At 32.6% G+C, this 23,051-nt stretch overlaps 1 protein-coding gene across 3 annotated transcripts in view; it reads left to right on the top strand.

Moving 5' to 3' along the window:
- Positions 1 to 23,051, top strand: part of LOC106463468 (suppressor of lurcher protein 1-like) — a 160,200-nt gene that overhangs the window by 116,470 nt on the left and 20,679 nt on the right. Inside the window, exons 8-9 of one of the 3 annotated variants that reach the window (XM_022391355.1) lie at positions 531 to 572; positions 21,980 to 22,166. In XM_022391355.1, the coding sequence (XP_022247063.1) occupies positions 531 to 572; positions 21,980 to 22,166 (229 nt within the window). Of the gene's footprint in view, positions 1 to 524; positions 573 to 21,979; positions 22,167 to 23,051 lie in introns of all 3 variants that reach the window. The other 2 variants (XM_022391349.1, XM_022391361.1) reach the window with 2 other exon arrangements.

Raw genomic sequence — 23,051 nt, 5'->3', positions numbered from 1 at the left:
CAAGAGTTGGCGGTGGGTGGTGATGACTAGCTGCCTTTCCTCTAGTGTTACACTGCTAAATTAGGGACGGCTAGCGCAGATAGCCCTCGTGTAGCTTTGCGCAAAATCCATAACAAACAAACAATAACAATCACTCCTGAGTAATTTTTCGTATCTACGCCGGTAAAGAGGCATTGCCAGAATGGATAAAATGTGAACTCTAAATTCACATTTTAAATATGATTTTAGTTTCGTTTCTGCTCGATTAAAAAGAAAGACCAAAAAGAGTTAATAAAGCTTCTGACGCGAAATATTCTAAAATGCGTTGAATGATTCAGTGTTTGTTTTAAGGCAAAACCGCATTGAACTATCTGCTGTGTCCATCGCGATGAATCGAATCCCGGATTTTTTAACGTTGTAAGACCGTAGGTTTATCGCTGTCCCATCGGGGGATTGAAATATTCATTATTTAGTCGTCATTATCATAAATGCTTTGGTTATAAGCGTATGTTTTACGTCCGTTGTCTTTTTTTATTCCTTGTAAGAACCAGACCGAAGAAAACTATATCAAGAAATTACCACTGCCGGTCCAAGTAAGTTTTACTGTTGTAGAAAAACATAACCTAGAAAAAGATACTGTTAGATATAATTAAATATATAAGTAAATGGACCGATAGATATGTTATATCATAATTTCAACGTAATAGGAAATAATTCTAAACTATTGTGTTAAGTTAAAGTGAAGTAATGAAAATAGCTCTTAGAATAAAAGCTCTGAAAAAAGAAAGTATTGTAATAGCGGTTAAAGAACATAGATGGCGACTGTATAAGTAATTTAATATATATTCATGTATTGCGGTTGTCACCGTTTCTTCATATTACTGAAGAAAGCAATCAATAATTATATCATGACAACTTGTTTACATACGTTTCATGCATTTTCATTAGAAGATGTGCCATTTTGTTTTCTTAATATAGCATGTTGTATTCGTACGAAATTCGAAAAAAAGAGATATACTTTTTTTCCTTATTTGGTGGCAAAATTAACATGTTTGGAGAATGGAAAGTACCGTATATATATACTTAATATTTTCTACAGACATATATATATTTATTATAATGTCATCAAAGGTGCGAAAAGATTGATCAATATAAATTTGTAGTGAAGTTTAAGAGTGATCTTGTATTTTTCAAAGTCGAAGAGAATTCTAGTAAATTTATATATATATATACATAATATATCGTTCTAATCGTGGAGTATAATGCGTTCAAGCAAACACTAAGAATTTTTGTTTAATAATGTCTTGCATAACCTAAGGCTGAGGTCTGTAAAGCCCCTTAGCAACTTTAGTTGCTAAGTAACGACTACACGCGCTATTGAAACTACTTCTTCCTCGCAAGAGATCGATGAAGACTTTAGTTTTAAAATGGTCATGGTATCTGAAACTGTTTTTAGAATGAACTCGTGATAAGCTTTTTATGGAAGAAACAGTAGAACCTAATAGACACTGATCTTATTTCATCCAAGATTCTATGCCAGCAGTTTTGACTTTCAAATTTTCTTATGAAATCATGGTTTTTATAATAGCTTCGCCCAACATGATCTATCTCAAACGATCATCCGTCGCTAGTTATTAAATCGTATAGTGATCAGCTGCGAATAATTGGCATAGACACTGAAAAATATTAGCGCTGTTAATTCATAAGAAATATTTCCAACGTGTAGAATGAAAATCTTAACTTATTTTGGCGAAACTCGTTTTTAGTCATTCTTTAGAAAGTAGAATAGAAGATTTATATCGCTGATTCGTTGTTACTACAATGTGGTTCTACTTCCCCTCGATTGTCGCTTCTCTACAATCGGTGGATTTTATTTGTTTGTTAGATTTCGTACAAGAGACCTATCTGTGCAAGCCGTCCCTAATTTTTGATGTGATGGATCAGAGAGAAGGTGAACATCACTCAGTGTCAGCTCTTGGGTCACATTTGTCAGACGGAAAAGGGAGATTTTACCGCCACTCTTACAATGCAATTACGGTTCCAAAGTGAGGTAGCAATGTGACGCGAACCACGGAATCTCAACTCCAAAGTCCGGCACGCTAATCAGTGGGCGACCCTAGGCTATTCACCAGAGGAAATCATTGTTCTGGTGCAAATAAATACACAACCATCCTCAGTGTTCACAAGCATAAGCTTGTAATATGAATATCATTGGAAAATGGGTGACTTTTATGGTGTACAATGCTGAAGATGAAGAAGCTTCTTTCTAGCAGTATTTGAAATAGGATGAAGCGACACAAGTCTAATAATAGTTTTAAAATCTCCACTTTATATATGCATATATGCCCTAATACAGATTTACTGAAAGATAGTGGTATAATAGAATTTACATGTATGCTCTAATACAGATTTACTGACGGATAAGAGTATAATAGCATTTACATGTATGCTCTAATACAGACTTATTGGAAGATATAGGTATAATAGAATTTACATGTATGCTCTTATACAGACTTATTGAATGATATAGGTATAATAGAATTTACATGTATGCTCTAATACAGACTCATATTTACATATATGCTCTAATACAGATCTACTGAAGTATAAGGGTATAATAGCATGACAAATGCCTTTGTTACAAAGCTATACCCATTATCTTATTGCTATTCCAATTGGCTAACAAATTAAAAGTCTTAGATGAAACGATATATTTATAAAGTTATGTGATGTATGATCCCTGATCAATTTCAGTGTTACAAGTATTTAATCAATTTTGGTCATTCCAATAGGTAAGTAATAACACTTTTAGGGAAACAAGTGTAGCATCACTTTTGTTACTCTAATAGGTAGATAATGGGCTGTAAACACTTTTGTAGTAACAAGTGTTGTATCATTTTGTTCTTTAATAGGTAGATAATCGGCTGTAAACACTTTTTGATTAACAAGTGTTGCATCATTTTGTTCTTTAAGAGGTAGATAATCGGCTGTAAACACTTTTGGAGTAACAAGTGTTCTTTAAGAGGTTGCATCATTCTTGTTATTGTAATAGATAAGTTAAAGCTGAAAACACTTTTAGATACATCTTTGTCTTTAATATTTTGATATTTAAGTAAAATGTTTGGCTTGATGTATTACAACTTTTTTATGAGGGGGTTTAATAACGTAACATTAACAGATATTTTAATTCGATTTTGTCAAAGTAATCATTTGGGGATATGATTTTCTAAGCCTAATTCACATGTGATATCTAAATAATATACTTAAAGAGTTACTGCTTAATTGTTTTGATTAGTTATTTTTTGAGGAATTTGAATTTAGCATCGTAATATATTATGTGTTTAATACCATAGTTGATTGATCCCTTATTTCGTCATTAGTTTGTTTACTAAATGCAGTGTTATACTCGAGGGTGAAGTCCGTCCGCCCACTATTTTTTGGAAAAAAATTCAATTTTTCAAACTCTTATCCACAATTTGTCTAGATCTTGTACAGAAACTTTAAAAGGTTTAATTTTATAGTTTTATCTTAGTGTTGGTAACCCTATAAAATCTACTTGCTATTCTCTTCTTTATTAACAGGTAAAAAGCTAAATAATTTCTTTCGTATCTGCTAAATTGTAAAGATTATAATAAATGTTAAATTTGGGAAAGGGAAAGAAATGACCCACTGACGTAGGTACCCCTATTTGTTATCCCATCTGTTGATTTACAGTTGTGAATTGAACTATGTGTAGTAGCTCAAAACTGCAAGTTTTACAGTTTTACAATTAAAAATTAATGTACCTTTAGTCAGGTACACTAAGGTAAATTTTCCAGTCTCAGGTTAAGTTGCATGCTTTAGTGGCCATTCTATAAGTCTTAAATTTGATTGGTCACGCTTCTGCGTCATTATTACTTCTTTAGTGTAGGTCACATCTAAATGGAGAAGTAGATTAAGGTTTTTATAAGTTAGTATAATGTAAGAATTAAACCTCCCCGTTGAATATGGGAATGAACAATGCGTAGGTAACCTGAGATCGTGGGATACCGCACTAGGAATTTGGAAAGACTAAGCAATTTTGTGAAGACACAGATCTGCTGTCTTTTGCGAAGTAAAATTGCTTTACCCCTGATCCAGTAGGAAAAAACTTTAAACAACTTTGAAATCGACGAGCTAAAAATCTTCTAAATGAAAAACAGTTACACATGAGTGTATGTGTTAATATATATATAATAATTTTGTTTCTTTGGTTTACACTTACGTTTGAGTCTTTCATTTGTGTGTGTGTGTGTTTGAAGTTAAGCACAAAGCCACACAAAGAGCTATCTGTGCTCTGCCCACCGCGGGTATCGAAAACCGATTTCTAGCGTTGTAATTCCGCAGACATATCTCTGTGCCAGTGGGGGTGTCTTTCATTTGATGCCAATGTTCATTTATGCTTTGTAAACAAATCTTTACGGCCCTTGTACTTTAGCGATACTTTATACTTACCTGTTGAACTTAGTGAACTGAATATCATATATAATCAACAGAATCTGTAGTTTAGTTTTCTTTATAAATAAAACTATTTTAGCAATTTAAATTATTTATTTTTTGTTGTTATTAACTAGTAATCGAATTTTAAGTTTTAACTGCATTCACTTTTCCAGACTATAACTGTTATATAATGTACTTTGTTTTGTTTTTATCTGATGACAATTATGTTTAAGTGGAAATAATTAGTAGAATAACCATATCAAAATGTATTAACGGATTAACTATTAAGTATTTTATGCACAAAAAAATTTGTTTTAGCCAGTTTCCAACACCAGAGGCCATAAATAGGTGTCAACTTTTTTAGGCGATTACGTTTCCTTTTTTGAATAAAAACACGGTTACAAGCTTAAGAAAATTGAATTTACCCACATAATAATTTAATAATCCATAGTAAATCTGAGAAAGCCTCGTCTCTACTGCAAATGCGTTAACCTTTTGCTATTATTTTTGCTCCAGCGTCTGCAAAACAAGTGAAAGTTTGGTCTCTCTAAGAATGTTTTCTGTTTATTGTTACCATTACAACAAAACCAAAGAGACTTTAATCAAGTCGGCAACTTTTCACACTGGAGCATCCTTAAAAATAGGATCAAGAGGTTCAGAGCAACGGTGAAGAAATGGTTTGTTAGTGTGAAAGAAAAAGGTGTGTTCTGTGAAGATGACGTGATTCGTTAATTTGATAGCAGGTGTATTGGTCTTCTCTTTGATCTGAGGCGAAAGTAGAAGTACAAACAATGAAGGAAAATTATTGCTGTGTTAAAAAGTATTATTAAAAGGGTAACAAAAATTGAAATTCACTAGACATCTTAAAGGAATCGACCATTTGTGAAAAGTTTATTTAAAATCTATTTAAATATTTTTCCTTAATGAGGATTACCGTGGATGTGCAAAATTACTTAGTGGCAAGCAACTACAATTCATTAGATATTCTGCCTGATCCTGCCTGTTGGGAAAAATTACCTGGTGGCAAGCAACTACAGTTCATTAGATATTCTGCCTGATCCTGCCTGTTGGGAAAAATTACCTGGTGGCAAGCAACTACAGTTCATTAGATATTCTACCTGATCCTGCCTGTTGGGAAAAGCTTATTTTGAACTCCTTATGCAATGTACCATAGGAACAAATTAAAGGCTGTGTCAATGAGAAAGTTTCTAGACACTGGTTTACTAAATTTCGAAGAAGCTTTAAGGAATAATTTGTATCTCATGAAACAAACAATGCGATGTTTGCTATAATCTATACCTAAAAATAGCAAATTTAATTCGAAAAAAATGTTCAAAATTAGCCACAATAAGAAACTTTTATGAATGTGAGTTTTATAAGACATCGGATGATCCTGATATTTTATCACATTTATTTTGAAAGGGCCTCTAAACATGTATCGTACTACAGTTTTCTAAATCATATGTTATATCTTAAGCTTCTTCCATAGTAAAAATATGTTATATATTCATGTTGTGTTTGTGTATATATATTTTGCTTTTTATTTTAATATTCTAAAACCATATAATTATATTTAGTATATTTTTAACATCTGACTTCGCTAACTATTTCTATTTGAAAACCTAACGTATTCTGTGGATTATAATGTCTAGACAAATACCTTAAACCAATTCACAATAACCTTGACCTTCATGTTTTAACCATATTATTGAGCTTAACCATTTTAGTTTGGTCATATCAACCTAACCTTTTGCCCGGACTTCAATCATCATCTTTTCTCATATCAGTGATCTTTATGTTAATTTTCACACTTTCTCTTTAAAAATAACCTTAACTTATTCCCTACGGACTCAGATGTTTAAATAGTCCTTTGTAGTGTTTTTAAAAATTCATCGTTTTCATAGATATACAATGAGAGAAACAGTTGTATAAATCTGATTTTCAGTGCCTTGAGATCTGGGAAGACTTTCGGCGTGAACGAAGTCTTCAAAAATCTCGACCTAATACAATAGCAGTCTCCATAGCAGTGACAGAATTAACTCTGCATAGATCAAGTAAATACTCTAGAGACTAGACTATACATCTTACATTCTAGACAAAATTACTGTGTTCTGAAGGTCCTTTTCAAATCTCTTTGTGGAGCCCTGGTTAACAGATAGAATGTGTAAGGAAACGAAATTGGATAACATGGCGTTTCGATATACTTTATTATTTATAACTTTTCACAAATGATATTTTCAAATAGTAGTTTAATAAAGTTGCAGTTTAAACGCAGAAAACTGGTGAAATATAGGAAAACCAAGAGGTATAAAAGTTATTACAAAAACAAGCTAACTACATTCCTCTTAATCTGCTCATTGTAGACTGAAATCAGAGGTGTGTAAAAATATAATTTTCGATCTGTCTTTTGTCTTCCACAAGTTGCTGTTTAACAAGCTTTTCGTCAATACCAGAAGTCATAAGCTGGGCTGAATGATGAGAAATAAAATATTCTATGAATTTAAATGTTATGGTTTCCAAATCTAGTTGTTTATCGTGAAAGCCCTCGTTGAGTAACCGTCATAAAATACATTACATTTCAAATATTACTGCAATAAGCTTAGTGGTATATCTGGCTGGTTGTAAATGTGTGCTGGGTTCTAAATATATTGGGCTGGCAGTATTTGTATACTGGGTTCTAGACTTGTCTGTGTGATTGTTTTTTGTATTCTGAAGTTGTCAGTTTAGTTTTAACCCAGTCTTTTCACCTAGTTACATTCGGGTATTCGATATGTTGAGCTGCTTGTATTTATATTTTGAACATACTCGGCTAATTGTATTTGTATATTAGGTTCTGATATATTCGAGTTAGTCGTATTTGTATAATGGATTCTGAACTTGGACGAATAAAAGGCTTCGTCTAGTTGGTCCAACTTCATTTTTCACAGATCGATCGATAGTCCTATCGATTTTACTTTATGTGTTCAAGTGAGAAATCAAAAGATTTAAACAGCCTTTGAAGCGGAATACCTTCAAACTGACTGAAAATGTTGTTTGCAATTTTGAGATGAACTATTATACTCCAGAAATCTTATAAAAGATCATCATTCACCAATAACATTAATTATTGAATAAATAACTTATAAACTAGTCAAGTACTAAACTTTTATACGTGACTTAGACGACAAATTTATATTTCTTAAATTTTCCTGATAATACTTACTGTATTAAACATGAATTTCGTCTGAGGTAGTTTTGGGAGAAAAAGAGGTAAAATATCACTTGTGGGTTCATATTTACAAACATTACTAACAGTTTTAAATCAAGAAAAGTCGTCATTAGTCCTAATGCTTGACATTTTTTATTTGAGCATATTTGTAATAGGAAATCGAATGTAAAAAGAAAAAAAAACATTTTACTGTCGCAGTAAATTAGGAATCCACAGTCTTTTGATTTAAAAACACATACATATATATCTGTTTATTTTTAGATGTATACTAACATATTCTTTGATATTTATGAACACACACACACACACACACACACACACTGAATTTCTTTAAAGATAATTAGAATGGAAATGATGACGAATGATTTTTAAGCCAATGTTTTCACAAAAAAATATCAGAAAAGGAAAAGAACACTCACTTATATGAGATATCTGAAGTGGACGCTTATTATTATTTTATTTTTTTGTTTCTGGAGTGATTGGTTTCTTTGTTTGCTTTGAATTTCGCCCAAAGCTACACGAGGGCAATCTGCGCTAGCAGTGAAAGACTATAGGGGAAGCAGCTAGTTATCATCATCCACCGCCAGCTTTTGAGCTACTCTTTTAAGTGGGATTGACCGTCACATTCTAACGCCCCCACAGCTAAAAGGTTGAGCATGTTTGGGGGGACAGAAATTCGAACCCGCGACCCTCAGATTGCGAGTCGAGCTCCCTAACCACCTGACCATGGGGGGGGGGGGGGCGACGACGTAAGTGAATATATTTTCTGACAAGTCGTGACTAGATCTCACGTGTGGCAGCATGGTGTCTGAATGGGGTTCCTGTACATGCTAGTGATAACATTTATTGGATATAGAAGACTGTTCAGTGTAAGAGTTATTATGTAGTTGATTTAGTGACCTAATATTTAAGTATTATTTAGTTAAAAGTAATTATTTTAAAAGCGATAGTTACGACAAGTTCGGTTACGTATCCCCATACGAGTCGTACGTTGTTTATGTAGTTTAATTTTTGACGTCATTGTACTCCAAGCTTCTAAATTTTTCACATTAGGTTTAATATTGTTGTTACTAGAGGGCTAGATATTTCTAGATTTTTCTGTCGCTTGTTATAAACACGTGCAGATACAGAGAGGAAGTTAAGTTATGAAAGTAAAAGTGGAAAAACTGAAGTTAGACGGAATAATTGTCAGTTTAGATGTAACGGGCGATTTATAAAGTGAGATTTTTACAGTTTGTATTGTAACAACAAAGATAAAGAAGAAGAATTCGTCTTGTCACTTGGGTTCTAAAGTAACTGAATCAGCCTGTGTGGACTTTTGACAAAAAAGAGAATTATTTAAAGCTCTAGATTCAACAGTGGTAAGTAATAGTGTAACGAATTTTGTACATACGTCTAACTTGTTTTGAATATATATTATCTTAAAACAAGTGGATTGTGTGCTGTCCGTTTATTGTTGAAATGTATCACCAACAAGTCACAGACACCTAACGTAAAGAATTCGGCCCCCATAAAACCCTGACAGTTTTATTATTTTCTCTTTTTACATTAACACCTAAAAAGGAGAGACAACTGTTGAATTCTACTTCAGGCGTGAAAATTATGACATTGGGTCTCAAGGTGCTTAAGAGCTCAACAGCTACTTATTTGTAAGTTATAATAACATATAAAAATAGTTGTTCTGTTGAAGTAAAATGTAAATTAAATTAGTTATATTTACTACATTTGCCTTATTTTATTAAACGTTCCAATTTCACCGATTTAATCAATTTGAAGCAAGTCGATTTTCGTAAAGCTTTAGGAAGTTTGCATGCACCAATCTATTTATCTATCTCTTCGTTTGGTATTTTGTTGAGTGGTTAGACTGTTTGTTTGTTTCTTTGTGTGTGTGTGTGCGCGCGTGCATATATATATATCATATATCTGTATCAAAAAAACTTCAAAGATAAGGTGTAAGTAACTGATGTCACTGAAGTTACAGCAATAATTTGTCTTTTTTAGATAATTTTGTAAACATAATATTAATGTGAACTTTGATGAACCAGCTTTTTTGTTTCCTTCCGTCTTTGCCTCAATAATCTTAAGTCCACGTAAATCTTTATCCTTCTGCTACATTGGTTAGTAATCTTTCAGTTTCAGTTTAGAAGTTTTTTCTTTTTAGAAAAAGAACAATAGCATCATCAATAAGCCCACGCGAACCTTTATAATCATGGGCGTCACCATGATGTTTTCAGGGAGGGAGTTGTTTCTGAATAACACATGTAGGTCTAAGTAATCTGTGAGTCAGTTGTGATCAAGCACATGGTCCATCGCAAGGTTCGTGTCACATTGAAGAAATACATTAGCAAACAAAATAAGTTATGAACATAAATTTATAAAGCCAGTTAGGTAGTTTTTGCAGCAGTAAGCTTAATTTTCCGTAATCATTCGTAAAAATGCAGTTGAGGTTCAAAAGGGATTATTTTGCACTGAACAACCCCTACCCACCTTTATGGTAAATTTGTGGTAACGAAGCACTTTTGAATACAAATAGATTGAATAGAAAACTTAGGTAAACCACATTCCTTAAGAATCAACTAAATGCATCAAATATGAAGCTCATGTGCGAAACACGATACTTTCGTGAAAATTAGATCAGTATCTAAAAAAGGCAAATCAAATTAACGTTTAAGTATCAAATACAAATTGGACGATAAGAGAATGTGAAATTGTACGTTAACTGTCTACAGAATTTAAAAGAAACTCGACCTCTGACGTGGTACATACGGGTTGTTAGTTTATTTGTTTGAGGAGGATTTACGCAAAGTTGCTCGAAGGCTATCTGTACAAGACGTCTCTAATTTTGAAGTGATGGACTAGAGGGAAAGTAGCTAGTCAATACCACACGCAGCCAACTCTTTTGTTACTCTGTAGCAAGGAATGGTGTGACTGACTATATCATTATAACCCCCCCCACCCCCACCACACACACACACACGCAAATTGCGAGTTAAGCAACAAAACCACCAAGCAATACCAGGTCTCATGTTATTAGTAAGTTTCACACGTGTTCTCTCTTCGTATTCTTTTGTTTCCAATAGACGAAAGGCTCTATCCAACTAAATCTGTGTGACAATGTTACTCGGAAAAGTGAGAGATAGAAATGGATCACTTTTTTTATACTCATGTTAACAAAAACCTGGTACGTTATTAAGGCTATCTGCAAATTGGTACTGTTCTTAATATAAAACGAAGAACAACAGAATATTTTATGCTTTTGTAGAAACGTTCGTAAAACCCTTGAAAAATCGATTACGCCTCCTATTCTACCGAGTGAGTTATTTATAAACATGATTCCTTCTGTTTTGAGGGCTGGCTTTCCAGAAACTATACTTGTTCTAAAGGAGTTTTCAACTCATCCATTCCTTTTTTTTATTGTTGTTGCACTTACAGAAATGTTGTTTCGAGGTGATTGGACTGTACAGTTCTGATAGAAAAATATTTGTTTCTTGCATGAGGAAATAATAAGCGCTTAGAGTTTGTACAATGATAAGTTTGAGGTGCTTTACGTTACATGGTGCCACATCTCGCCTTCAAAACGTATAGAACGAGAAGAGAGAAGGATTGGCGATTATGAATGAGTTGCAAAAGAACACACATTTACATCAAGATAAAAGTTGAAAACAAGCCATCTTCTGCTGTCGTCTGTGATAAACGTAATACATTTGAAATTTACATAAGTGTCTACCCAGGAGATCGAACCTCGAATTGTTTTAAATATGGTATATATATATTCACAGGTGATGTTCTATTAATCTTGAACATATCTGCGCATTAACAACGTAATCTTTTCAAGAGGGTTTCTGAAACAAATTGTTATCAATATTAACTTTATATATATATCTATATATTAAACATTCTAACAAACGGTGTTAATGAACACACATAACACCCATACTTTAGCACGATTGAACATACATCAAATACATTTAATTCCTTTCTTTTATATATTAAAACTTACTCATTGATGTGAAACATTTATGAATATATTAAAACATATTAATTGAGCTCCACAATATTATATTATTATCACTATAATCTCACAGCCAAAATTTCCGACATTTAAAGAATTACTTGAAAAATTAAAATGTCATTATCATGTTGTTATTTGTATGCTTTGTTGTCACACATTTTAACTCTGTTTTAATCTTATTGATAAACATATTTTCGTATCTTAATACATTCAAGAAACGTTTCCTTTAGGTTTTGAATATCCCAGGTGATTAACAGAGTTTGATAAAAGTTATTTCTTGTCTTAAATGTTTCAGATGCTCAACAGAGATTGGAGAATAAGAATACTTAGATTTTGAATGTTCGAGATATCCAATGGGAAATAAAAACACCTTTGTTCTTGCTTTTAATGTTTCAGACGTCTTAAAAAATAAAATAAATTGTTTGATTGTATGTTTTTGAGTTTCTTCTGAAAACCAATTTTTCTGTGTGCGGGTGTGTTGTGTTAGGATTGTTAATTAAGTAAAGATGGAAACCTTAATGAGAAGAAACGGAGTCATGTTGTTTCTTTGTAAGAAAAATTCAACGTTAAAACATGTCGAAGTAGAATCCGTTTGATCCAGACCGTATTTTGTTCTACCAATCTAAAACAACGTTTCGATTTTTTGTGTGATCCCTTTTATCAATGTAAACTGTTTAAGAGTTCTGTATAGACATTTCTGTGGATATAACTTGGATTTCAAATACAATCGTCCATATATAATAATATATAGGTGCTAGATTAATCTCCTTGAGCGCTTTTATTTCTTACACTCATTCTCACTAAGGGATGAGCATACTTGTATTTATCTCCTGATTAAACAGTGGTACACATATTTGTATCAATGTAAACATAGTACACCATAATAACTTCCAAACTAATACTTCAACCGGCTGTATGTGTCTCTCTCCCTGATTGTCTATTGTATATATTTTCTCATGAAAATAAACCAAGTTGAAATCTCATTTTTTGTAGGAAATACACGTTTTGCTCATTCATCAATTCAAATATAAATATATATTATCCTTTTAGCAGGATTTTTCACAATTTTTCACGAGAATGTTCGTCCTGGTATTAATCACAGAATCCCACGTAGAATTGTGCGAACCTTTAGTAAGAATTGCACATGCGCTTTAGATTCGCACAATCTAGCTTCCACCTTCCTCCTCGTAGCCTGTAGGCATCGAAACAGCAGACTTCGTTAAGAGAAGCTGCTGCTCGGAAACGAGACAAGGAAGCTTCTATATATATATATATTTATAAGTAGATAGATGACAATATCAGTTTTCGAAACGCATTTGAATTTTTTCTTTCTTTCTTGATCGACCTGAATACCGGATAACGTGTAGTACCTTATCTGCTGAAGGTTAAAGATACTGCTCTAATAGATACTTCCTTGCATTACTAAACCCGATGTTACCTCTAAGTATAAGCATTTTTATGTATTTGAGTGTCTTGATGGAGCTTGACACCACGGCTGGAGAAGCCTTGCCTTGGAAGAAACGAGTTAATGGTATGTCTGTCAATTTGGCCTTATTTTCTGATATGTTTACTAAAGCTGAAGAATAAACAAATGAAAATTCAAAGATTGGAGTTCATATGACGGACAATTTAAACATAAAATGGGGGAAAAGTGTTATAAAGGTTTTTGATTAATAAAAAAAAGGATAGCTTTACTTTCTATTCTCACCACTTCATAAAGTTAATATTGTTCCACATAATTAAAGGGTTATAAGGAGTCAGACGATTACAACAATGTTTCATATTTATACTATTTAATTATCTAATCGCGGTAGAGGTATTTTTATCATGAGGTTTTTCTGTTAAATATTGATGGTGAATCAAGGCAGTTAGTAAGTTTTCGAGAGTTAAAAGTGATGCGTTACAGGGCATGTATTGGAAACTTCAATATTTTAGTCCGTTTGGAGCATTAATGTTTATTACTGTATAGAATATTGTACCGGTTCTGTGAGAAAATTATGTTAAATTACAGACAAATTCGTCGTTGATTTTACGGTACTTCGAGCTCGTGTTCGCAAGATGGCTTGCATTAAAAACCTTGGGCGTTACTCGAATTATAACTACTCGACAAGGGGAATTACTTAAAAATAATGACAGAAAAGTATACTGTATTGGTATTCTCACATACATGTATATATATATAAATATACTGTGAATTAATTTCTCATAGATCAGTCATCAGTTAAATTAGAGTTAATGATTAACAATAGTTTTACATAAAACATACATTACCGATTATTGATGGATATAATATATGGCATTACATCTGTGGCTTTTGAGGCTAGTTAATGGATTCCCACACTCGAAACGTTCATTCATACTACCAAGCTTTACCCCCCCCCCAAACTTCTGGGAATATAGTGCTTTCTAGTTGTTGTGTTTTGTGTTATTTCACAACACAAGTTATTAACATGTAATATGCTCATCAGTTTTTTCCACCTCGAAAATATTTCATGGCTGAGATGCTGGCTAAAACGTATCTATATTAAGTATTTTTCTTTCTTTTCTAACTTTTACGCTTAACTACTTGATTGTACTTGATACTCAAATTAATTTAGCTAAACATGTTTTGTGATAATATTTGTTTCATCATACTTTCTAATAATATTGTCTTCTGATTGGTTTTAGCTTCACTATCTTTTTAAATTTATTTGTAAATTAGCAAGCATGTTTTTACTAAACAAGTGAAGCCATTTTACAAGATGTTAAAATAAAAGAATTAGAGGCGCACAATTTTGTTGTTCGTGCTGGTTCTAAGGAATCTACTATTATAAAACACAGTGTGTATCTGTCTGTGTCTCTCGATTCATGCACTGATGTCATAGCAACTTATTACGTAATTTAAGTAGTTTGGCTTCCTGTCAATTAGAAGCCAGTACCCTACGACTGATTGAAAATTAAAGATATATTTGGACTAACATGTACAAAAAATTGCACATTTCTCGCAATTTGAAAACGTATCTTTGTTAAATCGTCGAGTTACGCCAGAAAGGACGTACACGTACTTTAGTAGACAATTTATACAACATATTAAGAGCTTTTAAATAAGATTAATAAAACGAAACATCAATGTTCTTTATTTGCACAATAATTTAATTGTAAAGTTTAAAAAAATATAAGTTAAAAGAAACTTCAAAAACTTTACATGTTTCGGTGTAAATAATTCCACCATCTTCAGGAGAATAAACCACGAAGTACACATGAAGTTATTTTTAATTTACTTAATGCTTGAATATGTGTGTGTGTGTTTCTTTCTTCTTCATTAAGTATTTAACGCCGAATAAAAATCGCATGCATATTTTGTTTTATCTGTTACTCTACGAAAATAATTTTCATTTATTTTTTATAAAAGGCTTTCTTAGGTTTCAGTTATTGGTCACGTAATTACATTCTCCTTGGAGTTTTTGTACATAAGCTCAAACTTGATGTAGTTGTGTAAAATAATTCATTCTTGAAGCTCATATACCATGTATATAAGTAGGAGATTACGTGTAGAACTGCCAATAAGTTACAATATCGTCGCTCTATCGATCTAGCCGTCTATCGTATCATGGCGAATCGGATAGAATATGTCATCTTATTTTTATTTACCTATAGTTAGTTTGAAATATATATGTTCCTTCATTTTTACCTTTTCGACCTTAGGAACGTGATTTTAATCCAAGTGTCTTCTTGCACTTTCTAAGTGTGACAACCATGGCTATTTATGAGACAGCCACTCACTCACTTGTCTGGTGCGATTGGAGAAACTCATCGTGGTCGCCTGACTTACAACTCAGTAGAAAAACCAGGTTATTTCCTAGCCTGGTGCGAATTATATGTATTTAGTGGTTGTAATAACGTATCCTAAACTAACTATTATTAAGTACCTAAGAGCAGAGTTTTTAAATAAGGTTAGATTAATGGATATTTAAAAACAGCAGTATAATTACGTATGTCTTTAGATGCGAGAGCAACTGTTTTCACCCCCACGAGACTTACAATATCCAATGTTCGACTTGAAATACTGAGCTTGTTGTTAAAAAGTCATGCTTTTTTACTATTATTATTGGCCCTATTGAAACTTCTAGAAACTTTTCGAGTTTTCTATTCGAAGCTTAAATAGTATTCACCGACAGATTTCCATATTTTTGTGATAATAACTTATGGCTGATCTACCAAAGTAATAAATATTTGTTGGTTGACTACCGTGCACTTCGTACTTAAGTTGAAACATGAGGTGGTTCAACTGTTAAATATTTGTTGGTTGAACTACCGTGCTCTTTATACTTAAGTTGAAATATGGGGTGGTTTAACTGCTAAATATTTGTTGGTTGAACTACCGTGCACTTTATACTTAAGTTGAAACATGAAGTGGTTTAACTGTTAATTATTTGTTGGTTGGACTACCATGCACTTCGTACTTAAGTTGAAACATGAAGTGGTTTAACTGTTAAATATTTGTTCGCTGGACTACCGTGCACTTCATACTTAAGTTGAAACATGAGGTGGTTTAACTCTTAAATATTTGATGGTTGGACTACCGTGCGCTTAGTACTTAAGTTGAAACATGAGGTGGTTTAACTGTTAATTATTTGTTGGTTGGACTACCATGCACTTCGTACTTAAGTTGAAACATGAGGTGGTTTAAACTGCTCAGAACATAGCGAAATTCATTGGCTGATCTTGTGTTGTACGATTAGAGATAATAAAAACGATAAAGTAGGATGATAAGCCAATGTGTTGTCAAGGAAACTTGAATTGAAATTAAGATTGCGAATACTTTGGAGAGAGAAGACGGTACAGAGGTTGAGTTTTTGCAAGGGGATAATTAGTTGATTTGAATGAAAATCATAAATAATGTGAAAATGTTGAATACAGGTTCCAAGACTCAAACATTTTACACGAGAATCTGTTCAAAGTTAAGCTATCATCTGTATCGTGCATATGATATGAACATCTTGTCTGTTATAACCTTCAATCAAGTTGATAAGAGTGATGAACTAGCTGCTAAAAAGCATAGTTATCTATAAAGTAAAGCTGAAGAATCTAATGAAACTCAAGCTACAGACAGGCTTGTCTGACGCTGAAAGTGATGAACAAGGCGCTACTTATCCCTTTTGAAGACTTGGAGAGAAGGTCATTGTGTTTCTTTAAACATTTAAACTTTCTTTAAACTACAGAAAGTGATGAACAAGGCGCTACTTGTCCATTTCGAAGACTTGGAGAGAAGGTCCGTGGGTCTTTTTAGAAATTTAAACTGTCTTTAAACTACACAAAGTGATGACTTGTCCCTTTCTAAGACTTGAAGAGAAAGTCCGTGGATCTATTTAAAAATTTAAACTGTCTTTAAACTACACAAAGTGATGAACAAGGCACTACTTGTCCCTTTCTAAGACTTGAAGAGAAAGTCATTGTGTTTCTTTAAAAGCTTAAACTAGCTTTAAAATATACAAATGACTTACAAGGTTTAACACTAGGTTAGAATAGAAAATGGAAAATCTCAATGAGATATAAATGTAAGGCTGGTGTAGGTAGACTTATTTGAATGAGGTTTAAATAAAAAGGAAATCAGTTGTGTTACTTTATATATGTCACACATGTTTGAAATTGCATCATAAACCAAGTAGAACCAAGTAAACATATCCACTCTGAACGAGATTTAAAGGAAGTTTGAACCAAAAGTAGGTGGGCAAAAGAAAATTTTGCGAGAAAAAGACAAATGTTTCTAGATATTATTTTCTCTTACTCTCGTTACTTTACTTGGTCAGTCAATTAAATTAGTGTGGAGCCAAAGTTGAATAGATTTTTTGCATTTCTAGATGTTTTGCTTAAAATTAAAGAAACTGCAGAAAATAAAACACGTTTCGGATAATATATCTTATTTTCTATTCCTATTTCTTTCTACATGAAAAGACACGTGCTTCTAGGAACTTGAAGTGTAATTTAGTTCAAAACTGAGAATATATCCAATAAACTACAAATTTGATTAGTTATGAAAAAAAGGAATGCATTATACCTGTTGGATTAAGTGATGAAACATTTTAAAGTACAAGATTAACATTCCTGCACCATTATCTGTGATGAGAAAATACTGCAAAGAGCAGGTAAATATATCTTTTATTGAAAGTAAATACTCTCCATGCCGGAAATTCACTTAAAGAGAGAAAGCCTAGTAACCAGTAATACTCTTCACACCAGGAATTCACTCAGAGAGAGAAAGCCTAGTAACCAGTGATACTCTCCACACCAGGAACTCACACAAAGAAAGAAAGTCTAGTAACCAGTGATACTCTCCCATCAGGAACTCACTCAGAGAGAAAAAGTCTAGTAACCAGTGACACTCTTTATGCAGTTAGTTCCATGAAGACTGGAATTATTTAGAACAAAGTGTAAATCTTAGAAGAATCAACGAAAGCTTATCCTTGAATAAATGATCTGATTGCTAACTTTTATCGAAGGTTTTGGGTAAAAATAGGCAGTTGTATTATGGAAGTATTTAAAGTAACTTCATTATTTAAGATTACTAGAATCGGAAATTTGTGTTTTATACCAGAAAATTAAGTGTTGCATTTCTGAAGACTTGAACGCTGCTTTCACTTACGGGAACTGACTATAAAATGAGTACGAAAGTCTTTACAAAGAGATTGAAACGTGGGATTTCTAATACTCTTTACGAGAACGAAATCTTTACAATTTCTGGTAGGAATATTGAGGAAAATCAGTCATTTTCTTTAATTAATTTAGATCAAAATAAAGTTTTTAATGAGCTTAAGCATCAGATTATGTTTGCATACTTAAGAAGTATCACTTTGGGTCATTCTTTACTCATATAAAGTATTGACCACGTTTTATGTTCGCCTTAAAGATACTTTTACAGACGCCTTTTCATTTCTTTAGAGGTATTAGACATAGGAACTGTTTTCGCTAGTTATAAAACTGCTCTAGCTTGATGTAAACGAACACTGCAAGTTAGAAATAGATTGAATAATACACTTTGCGGATTTTCTTTTGCAACAACTTAATGCTAGTGGCATTGGAGTTGTGAGAAAAAGAATCAGTGACTGTTCAATCTGCAAATGAAGAATTTAGTAATATCTCAGAGTCTTCTTTAAATGTACAAAACCTTTTGTTTATGGTAAGAACCAGTTTCAAAAAATCCGTCTGTTGACTTTCACATGGACAAATTCTGATTTTAAAATATGTAACTAAATTATTGCTAATTTGAGGGAAGTGTTACAAAATTTTCGTAATGATGTTATCTAATGTTTACAGTATAAGACTTTACACGGTCGACTTACGCTCTGAAATATCGTTAACAGCGAGGGTGCCCTCGTAATGATGAATAACATTCTAATCATTATTAGTTTTGGTTTTATGACTATGTATTAAATTACTGGGTCAATTTTCAGTTCTAATCTAGGCAGGTTGTAGCTTTGATCATAAGTTACTGATAATCGTTAATCATCTGATAGAAGGTGTTCTGTAGCACACCACAGAGGACCTGATAGAAGGTGTTCTGTAGCACACCACAGAGGTCTTGTTCCTTCAGTTTGTTTTATCCGTGGTATTACGAATGGGATAAGTAGTTTTTTTAAGGATCATACACTCTGATTGTTTGTTTCGAATTTTCATGCAAAGCAACATAAAGGATTGTCGTCCCTAATTATGAATTAATGCATATATTAAATGACGTGTAATGTATTATTACTTGCCGTTAAATGGTGGATGAGTTGGGTTATTGCCAGTTATATTTCTACTTGTATTTTCGTATTTATGGCAAAACTACTAAGGTTATATTCCACTATCACTAATTTTGAATTGCAGTGACCAGCATCCTATCATCCACTATTCACGCCAAGGAATTTACTGTAACTCTTATAACGCACCCACAACTTAAATTGATGGAGAATGGGGATATTTTGATTTGTCAGTCCGTCCGTTTGTATACTTACCTATTAGACTTATATTTGTATTCATGATAATTCGTTAGATTTTTTCCAGTAATTGTTTTACATACAATGATAAATGTGAAGAGCCTCTACGGGAAGAAGACTGTTGACCAGTTTGTTGGTGCAAATTAGAATAATATATGTTGTTGAAACGTAGATTAGCGTGCTAAGCTATTGAATATTCTAGGCAATGTATCGATTTTAAATATGGATGTAAGTAAAGTATCCAACTCATTAAAGAGCGCATATTTTATTTAGTATAGTTAGTTCGCAACACTCCTCGTGTGAGTGTCTACTAGTTTTCTGAACAGTACTATGAGTCAAACTAAAATAAAATCTCGAGTGATGAAATTTTAACAATATGTGTGAGATATTTAGTAAAAACCTAGTACGGAAATTTATTTTTAATACTGTTAAGTCTAATATTTCTCTACATGCTTATATATATATGCTAAGAATTACATTTACCGTATAATAAGTAAAGAGGTAAATGGCAAAAAGTTTTTGAGGAAAGACCCCAGCTTTTACTTTCATGCGGGAAGCGCTTTTTTTTGCATTATTTATCTTCTTTAATCTTTTTACAACCCTGATAATCTTTTTGTCAATTTTGCTCACTTCCCACATGGATGAGATATAACTTACTGAAATTGGGAAGATGAGTTGATCGAGGAGGAGATTATAGAGCATTTCGAATATTCGCTCAAAGCTACACAAAGACTATCTACGCCAGATATCTGTTATTTTGAAATGATAGACTAGTGGGAAGGCAGCTAATTAAAAACATCTACTGCTAGCTCTTGGGCTACTTTATTCGAATAGTAAGATTTAATCGTCACTATTATAACCATTCATGGCCCCAAAAGTGTGGAGAGCGATCATACAGCAATGGAACGTGAACTCTCGAAGTTACAGTTCCGATACACTAACCATTAGGCCACGTCCGGCTCAGGAACATATTAAGGCCAAGAAAACTCTTCCTTTGTCCTTATTAACACTTGGTCACCAGTTAAATGGATGAGGTGTGACACATATTGAAGTTATTAAAATGAGACTAGCGAGGAGGAGAGTAAGAAAATAGAAAACCGAAATGTTTCCTTAACATCACAGTGTGTCAACCACTTAAAACATGTCTTGCTTTCTACTGCTGTTTACAGAAATTATATTTAAAAATCTAAAAACAGAAGCTCCCAAAACATTTTTTTTATTGTTTGGACAAGTAAAATATCATGATGGAGTTACAAAAAAATACTAATACGAGAAACAAGACCATTAGGTTTTCCTTTAATTAGGAGGTGTTACACATTGTTCTCAACTAAACTGCTGTTTTAAAATAATTCTAAAATAGGATCTTATGTACCAAATCTGTATCGTCGTCTAAGTATATACTGTAGTGATAGCTCGTGTTTTTATTTTAATTAGGAAATTGGAAATTAAGCAAACTGTTTTGGAGTTACTTAATAAACTATAAATAATACAGCAAAATAAATATACCATTGAATATATATATTGCAGAAGTTTGATTAAGGCTTAAAGGTTGGTACATTTGGATAAAATAATATTAGTTAAAGACATTGTTTGGGCACAAGTTTATTATATATAATTTTCATTTTATACATCAGTACGAGATTTTTTCTTAAGTCTTAAATCTTACACACTTAAATTAAAAATATTTTTCTTTAAACTCAGATAAAATTAGATTTTAGTTTCAGTTCTTAAAATATACACGTCTATTTCCAGTAGTAATTTTATATGCCTTTATTACACATCATAGAATTAAGCCGTCTACATTTTTCTACGGGATATTAATCCTGGATATTAATTTCCGGCACTTGTGTCACATCAGTGACATGTAATTTAGCGCTGCTTTTCCTTCTTGAAGATGTTTTCCGGCTGCTGACCTTATTAGCGCTGGAAAACAGATGAGCACTGTAACTAATGAAGCAAAGCTGGATCGCATGTGAAACGTTATACATGTACTATTCTCTCATTTTCATTTTGTTTTTCGTTTTCTGCGTTCAATTAAATGTCTTGCTCGTTATTAAGCAGATAAGTACATACGTCAAAACATTAATCTAAATTCCGTTATATTCAAGTTAGAATTTGCGGAACATCAAGAACCTTGTTTGCAAATACGTTAACTATGAAATTAACAAAATCTTTTTGTTTGACAAAGATGTAATTAAAATATATGATAATAGGTTAACAATTGATAGTGGCAGTGATATGTCAATTATATGTCACAAAAATTATCAAATAAAGAATAAAATAAAGTCTTTCTTCCTCCTCTTTATTTCTTTATTTGTTATACATTATAATTACATCATTCATACGTTTCATTTTTTTGCTCGACAGCGCCACCTTGTATACAAACAATCGACAGCGACAACTCCAAAAACGGAACCTTTACGAGTTCCAACTACTCAGGACCATATCCAGTCAACATTCATTGTGTGTACCATTTTACCGGTAGAGGTCGTGAGAGGGTTCAAATTCTTTTTACCGATTTTGACCTGTATCTTCCTAGTGATGAAGCTAAAGAGTGAGTATACCAAAAGTTTATATTTTCTAAAAGAGCATAAAAATGAAAAGGTGGTACGAAATAAACTTTAGCACAAAGAAATATTTTATGACGATAAGCATATAATAGTTTTATTTTTTTACAACGAAATATCATTTCCGTAACTTCTGAACTTAAATAGCGTTACTTATCAATGTCAATAAAGAAGCAACAAAAATGGCATTAAATTAATTTTTTTTGAGAGAGCCAGTGCTACTTTTTAGAATTTAGAATTAGCCCGAAACCGAGTTAACTGATAATTTAAATGTAGTAGTTAAATTGTATTTTGGATTTAGTATTTAAATATATGCCGATATTTTAGTCAATTTACGATATTTGCCAACAAGATTGATACACACCGTTTTCATTTTTAACACAAATACGTTTTAATATACACACAATTTACAATTTACAGTAACGATTATTACAAAGATTTATAAACAAAAGTTTCGCAAACTTACAAACACTACAAAGTTTTCTTTCTAGTCCGGAACTTCCTTAATACCGAGGGTTTACGATGAGCGAGTTAATTACGAGTTGATGTAGATACGATTCGCTGGGAAGCTAGCTAGCTTTGTCCTTTGCCACACACACTGAGCTCTCCACGATGAATTTATATGTTTTCGTAAAATTACTAATGTCCGATGAGAATCCATTGAAGTTAAATGATTTGTAACGTTCGAAATTTATAAATATTCCTGGTCAAATATCTTAAGTTTTCCGATTGATAAGTGTTATGAAAATCACAGTTATAGCTTTCGAAGTTTATAGCACACTGATTATAGTGAACTAATAATAAATACTCTCCTTGGCGCGTCGCGTTGGTTATATTTATAGCCGTGGGAAGGTTTTCTAGACAATTCCGTC

Source organism: Limulus polyphemus, unplaced genomic scaffold, assembly GCF_000517525.1.
Source record: "Limulus polyphemus unplaced genomic scaffold, Limulus_polyphemus-2.1.2 Scaffold53, whole genome shotgun sequence".
Classification (NCBI taxonomy): domain Eukaryota; kingdom Metazoa; phylum Arthropoda; class Merostomata; order Xiphosura; family Limulidae; genus Limulus; species Limulus polyphemus.
Note: the sequence above shows the minus strand (reverse complement) of the source record. Positions and strands in the feature narration are given on the sequence as shown.